The sequence below is a fragment of the Oculina patagonica genome, chromosome 14, assembly GCF_052425735.1.
Source record: "Oculina patagonica isolate OP01 chromosome 14, crgOcupat, whole genome shotgun sequence".
Taxonomy (NCBI): domain Eukaryota; kingdom Metazoa; phylum Cnidaria; class Anthozoa; order Scleractinia; family Oculinidae; genus Oculina; species Oculina patagonica.
This window is the reverse complement of record NC_135771.1, coordinates 13,392,054-13,397,974: the sequence shown is the minus strand read 5'-3', so window position 1 is coordinate 13,397,974 and position 5,921 is coordinate 13,392,054. Positions and strand designations below refer to the sequence as shown.

General features: G+C 37.4%; 1 protein-coding gene across 1 annotated transcript; it reads left to right on the top strand.

Moving 5' to 3' along the window:
• Positions 1 to 2,948: 2,948 nt before the first annotated feature.
• LOC144638448 (uncharacterized) lies at positions 2,949 to 4,374 on the top strand. The gene is made up of 2 exons (XM_078497647.1): positions 2,949 to 3,153; positions 3,698 to 4,374. The coding sequence occupies exons 1-2, from the start codon at positions 3,102 to 3,104 to the stop codon at positions 4,069 to 4,071; spliced, it is 426 nt and encodes a 141-aa protein (XP_078353773.1). The 5' UTR covers positions 2,949 to 3,101; the 3' UTR covers positions 4,072 to 4,374.
• The last annotated feature ends 1,547 nt before the right edge of the window (positions 4,375 to 5,921 follow it).

Genomic DNA, 5,921 nt, shown 5'->3' with positions numbered 1-5,921 from the left:
CGTTGTATTTTTTGGTCTTAATTTACTTCGAAATTTTTTCTTGCGACGTTTGCGAATTTGCCAGTTCTCGGCCACCCTGCTCGCTATCACAGCTTAGCGCTTGGTTTTTAATATAATTTCATCTGCTGCTGCCAGAATGAAAGAAATAAATGTTTTAAAAATAAAGTTCAATCTTATCTCTAAGTTTTGAGCTGACTCTTGTCTTGTCTATTATTTCTACAACACCTAAATCTTTCAAGACCTTTTCACTGCAAAATAAACCATCTAAATGCACGGGTCACACAATGCGGTTTTGCCAGAACCTGCACATAGGCAACTAGGCGCGTTAAAATCCTTCTTTTCTAAAGTAAAACAAAGCATCATAAAAATAATTTGGGATCGATATAGTATAAATAGGTTTACAGAGTGATTTTATGACTGTGAAAATTAATTGAGCATTTTTTTACAGATAATTACGCACAAGCTTTTTAGTGGCCGAGAACTGGGCCCACAAATGGAGCTTTTATTTTTATTATTGCTCGGGCAAATTAATTTTTGACCGGTCGATAGCTTTACACCAAAAAGCTGAATAATGTAGATAGCTCTGGGAGAAATTTCAAGTTCCTGCGGTTCTTCTGAGGTAAGAAATACAAGTTTACGTCAAAAGTGGCCGAGAACTGGGCCAAGGTGGCCGAGAACTGGGCCCACAAATGGAGCTTTTATTTTTATTATTGCTCGGGCAAATTAATTTTTGACCGATCGATAGCTTTACACCAAAAAGCTGAATAATGTAGCTAGTTCTGGGAGAAATTTCAAGTTCCTGCGGTTCTTCTGAGGTAAGAAATACAAGTTTACGTCAAAAGTGGCCGAGAACTGGGCCCCATACTGTACTTTGCCCCGTAAGCTTTTTTCTCTGTCCTTCCGCCGAAGCAAAAAAACACAACCTGATTACACATTAACCCAAAAGTCGACCAAGTGTGCCTGCAACGATTTCCTGTCAAAACTAAAATGAAAACCATTGCGGTATGCGTCACCCGTAGCGGTTTTGTAGCAACCCCAAGCTATCCCCGTCTTTTTGGCCGCGCCAGGAGACTACGCTCTAGGACGACCAAAGGGTAAACTATAAATCGGCCACGCCCGATTAATTATCTTGGAATTTCTATCATTACAACGACACGCCGACTTTCCGATTAAAGAGGTTCTTATCCCAAAATATCCAAACAGAGACAGATAGACCAGCATCAGGAGAAATGTTCCGGTCTTCTTTTACAAGGGATAAATTAAATAGACAATATCACTAAGCGATTGATATTGTCACGCTGTATTCCCACAAATTCTCAAAACTGGCTTTAAAAGAAATGTAAAGCAACGGTTAAGGAGAATTGACATTTTAATACCGCCGTGCCAGTTATGGGGATATAAAGCTAATTACTACTCACGTGCGGACAAGATTGTTTACTAATCACTGAACTAGACAGTCACGCTTAACCGGTGTAACCGGATCACCTGTTTGCTCCATGTAAACATGTAAACCAGTATCTTCGTGACTCAAGCCCACGCACGCACGACAATGCGCTCCTGTTTGTCATAATTATAAAACACTTCTCTTTCAGCGGGACAATTGCATAATAAAATCAAATAGATTTGATATCTGGCAAAATAACAGCAAAGGTTCCTAATAACATTAGTAAAAGTCCTCAAAATTTCGTTGAGTCAGTAAATCTGTGTCGATTTTAATACTAATGGATAGAATAGAAAAGTGATAAGAACTTTGAATTTATCAACGATATAAGTTAGAGTTGTGGTTTTTGTTTTAATCGGGTTGGTACAGGATGAAAGATTTACAAATTATCCATATATTAGAAATGACAATCTGTTTTACAAATTGATGCCATGCGTAAAAAGCCTGACAACTTGTTATTGTGTCTGGGGAGGAAAATATAGGCACTATAGAAAATGAAAATTTCCGTTTTTCCTGCTGTTTAAGGTCAAATAGCAGAAATATGCGAACCTTTTCTTTTTCAGTTTGATTTCCCTTTTGAAATGCTTCTCAGAATACTAACACGTACAGGAATTTGTCTGTGGACCCTATTTTTATCTCGATATGAAATTGGTAACCGATTCAACCTATCATGACCCGATAATAGAATTCATTAAAGCATTGCAAACAAATTGGTAATGCTTTTTCACAATTTTTCCATTTTCGCTTGGCCCTGCAAATGTGCAAAGCTAGGCTCGAGTTAATTTCGAGTTTTAGCTTTTTTCTCTTTATGGGAATGTAAATGTTTTAATCGCCCTGTTTTACAGGAAATCCTTACATCCCAGAACAAGATAAAATATCAATTTTTGAAGAGATTTCGCATTCTCAGATTTTTCAAAGTTTGCGCCCAGTTTCTCAATGACATGCAAGCCAATGACTTAAACCGGAAAGATTATTTGCTTTGTTCATGAGCTGCTAAGGAGCTGCATAATTACGGGAGTGAAGACTCCAAGACGTGGGATCTTCGGCTGAAAAAGGAAATTTTTAATCAGTTAAGCACTAATGCAGGAATAGATATGTAGATGGAATGCAGAGATATCTTCTCCCCCCGTATTTTTTTTAATTAATAGATTTAAAAGGAAAACTTCCCACGAAGGAATTTGATCAACGGTCAGTAAATGGTAGCTTATTTCGCTGACTCAGGCTTCAAAAGGGACTGTGGGATGGGGCGAGGCTCTTTACATCGGCAAGAAATAAAAAGAATCATCCTCCGCGAATTTACGTTGAATCATTACGTCGGTAATTAGCCAAGTGTAACATAAGACAAAGCTTCCTGTCCTAAAATAGTATAATAGTCCCTTAGAAACGATGTCTGCCAATTCAAACAGGAAAGAATGTTAAAGGTCAAGTTCCCACAAATTCGATTCGTCGACAGGCCATCTTTCCATTTTGTCTGAAAGGCGTATAAATAGCGTGTCGTGATGGACAAATACACCAGATACACATCTGCCCTTGAAGCGGTCACAGCTAAATCGGGAGAGTTCCAACCACGTTCGAATTCGTCCGTTGTGAAACACGCTGTTACGATTTTGTTCATTTCCTTTGCATACGTTCCCTTTAACTGGCAAGGAAAACAAAAAACATGAAAGAAGAAAAAACTGGCAATTGGCACGACATCGCCTTTCGCTTATCAGGTGAGGTTGAATATGCGGATTTATTTACTTGATGTGGTCGCGTTGTTTATCATTTTCATACAGCCTTCAATTGAGGGGGAATGGTTTTGATTCTGTTAGAGTTGTTAAGTGCTCAATACAATTCTCTTCCAGGACCGTTATTGAATGAGAGAACAAGACTGAGACTCGGCCAACCTAAATTCTTATTTCAAATTTCCGAGTCTTTCCCTTTGAGGCCTAAGGCAGTTTGGCAAAAACTTCTCAAACTTCCTATAGTCTAGTTAGCATTGTTTAACTCTTCTTCTGAAGATTTTACATTTACAAAATAGACTTAACTTTCAGTTCGTTGTTACCAAATTAGTGGAAAAGATTATGGCAGATTACAGAAAGCCATCTTAGCTTTTGATATAGCGAGTTGAAACTTGGTGTTTTGATAGATATCCATTGTTATTGCCCAGACAGTTAGTTATTTTAACAAAAAACTTCCGACACGCCAAGTTTTTGCGTTTTCTCTTTTGTTCCCGTTAAACCTAAAACTTACTGTATCTTTTCCTTTACATTACAGCTCTTTGTGGAGGATTTGAGAAATACGACATCCTGGAAGATATGGGATTTAGCGCCCGGAATAGAAGAAAACTTTCTCAAGGAACAGAACAAAGACCAAATCTCGATGAGATAATACGAAGAGACTCTCTTACGGATACACGAGGGGAAGAAACATTAATTTCAACGGCATCTGAGCCAGAACTACGGCAAACAACGATATGTTCAACCGAAGGATACAAAAGATCATTAAGCGAGGGAGGAATAACTATTAAGAAAGACTCTGCAACGAAGAAGATTAACAGAGCGCCCAAGTCACATTCTCTTGAATTGGATGTGTCATCGTTCGACTTCAGCGAACTTCGGAGCTCAAGTTTATGTTCCACAGAGTTGTAGACAGTGTATAGACCACAGCTGTTCATTTCAAGACAGCTTAGTTTAAGGACAAAAACAGACAAAGTTCCACCTATTTATGTTAGTCTATAAAGTGTTTGTTTGTAAATATTCTAGAATCCGTGCAAGTAGACGGAGCCAAGTTGTATAAATTTGAAGGTAAATATGTATCACTCTACGGAACTGCTGATGGCCTGTCTTTGAGATGGCTAAACTTCAATTAAATAACATAGAATTATAACTTATATCTTCTACAGCAAGTATTACAAATATTAAAAGTGTTAATAGCAACACATTGACTGCAAACCTCGAGTTTGAATGTCATTATCTGATAAGTTAGTGTGCTGGGGAAAAATACGTTTTGCAGAATACCGAGAAGTTGCGAAATCGTTGTTTTATTTTAAACTTAGATAAATTTGAACGAGCTATGAAAGGGTGCTTTTTATATTTAGGAAGATGTGTATCTCTGTTTATATATTTAGATGCGTTTTTGCAAGAAGGGTATCCATTTCAAAGTTCATTTCTCAAGATAAGTTTGACCCCTTTTAAGAAAACACAAAACGTTTTTATACGCGAAACAAAATCATTTTTGTTTTGGTCTTGATGTAGCCCCCTACCTCTTATAAATTAACAAAGGAAAACATACTTTCATGATCAGCCAACGCACTTCTGCCGGAATTTCCAAGCGTTCCAACTATTTCCTGCTTAAGAACGTGAGCACGAGACCATGTCCGACATGTCAATTAACCTCTCTTTTCATCTTATATTACCGTAGTTTCTGAGGAATTTGAAAAAGACCCAAAAGAGATAAGACCTTGAAAAACCCATGTTAATATCCGATGATCTCATAAGTTCGCGGAAAAAATTGTTCGAGAATGTTCGTCCGTTCAATCAAACTCGCCTGGTATGCAGTCGTGATTGAAAAGACTTGATACAAAATTGGAAAGACATCGACCTTCATAGGAACAGATTCTATAGTCAGCAGTTACAGACTTGAATGATCTGAATTCTGCAGCGTTGTTCCTGCAGTTGCAGGATTTTTCGTATTTCAGTGTCTCGCCGTCCCTGACTTTTCCACAAATTGTTGGAACACTTGACACTTCAGCATGTTTATTTGAAGTTTCTTTTCTTTAATAATCCCCTTAACTCAAACCCTTAAAAGAAGCCGCCGACATGACATTTAATTTTTTCTTTTGCACCCTCGACCTGAGTATTTTTTTTCTCTCAGAAAGTAAATTACGTTTCAAATAATTTAAAGACTCCGTTGGCGTATTTTTTAAGCTCGTTAAACCAAACTGAGGAGCGCCAATCGTCTGATATTTTTCGATAGAAGAAATCGTGCCATGCATAAGTGTATACAATCTCCTTTTGCTTTAGTCTTGTGATCAAGTTCTAAGATCTCATTATTTTTATCATAACTACTGCAATTAGGCAGGTCATTAGATGAAGGAGCTGAGCATTTCATTTAGAAATAAAACGTTTAGAAAAAGCGAAGATAATTGTAATCAGCTTTATTTGAAGAAGCAGAACAGTGCTTTTATGCTTTTAAAATTGTTTGCATAATTTCCTTTTGCATTTGGCGTAGAATTTGCAAAGATGACCGACCTTTTCTTTATTGTTTGAATACCAAGCTTTGATTTCAACACCTGACGGAAACGCTTTTTTGCTGTTTGTGAATATAACAAAGTTACTGTTAAAAAAAGTTATCTTTAGTTTGCATAGCCCGGCAGGTTTTGTCGTTTCCTGCTTAAACGCTTTGATGTATGTCACGAGAAAGGATATTCGGTCAGCAAACAATCTTTGACGGAGAGATAATTAGTGAATTTTTCGTTAAAATGTGATGATCTTTGCAT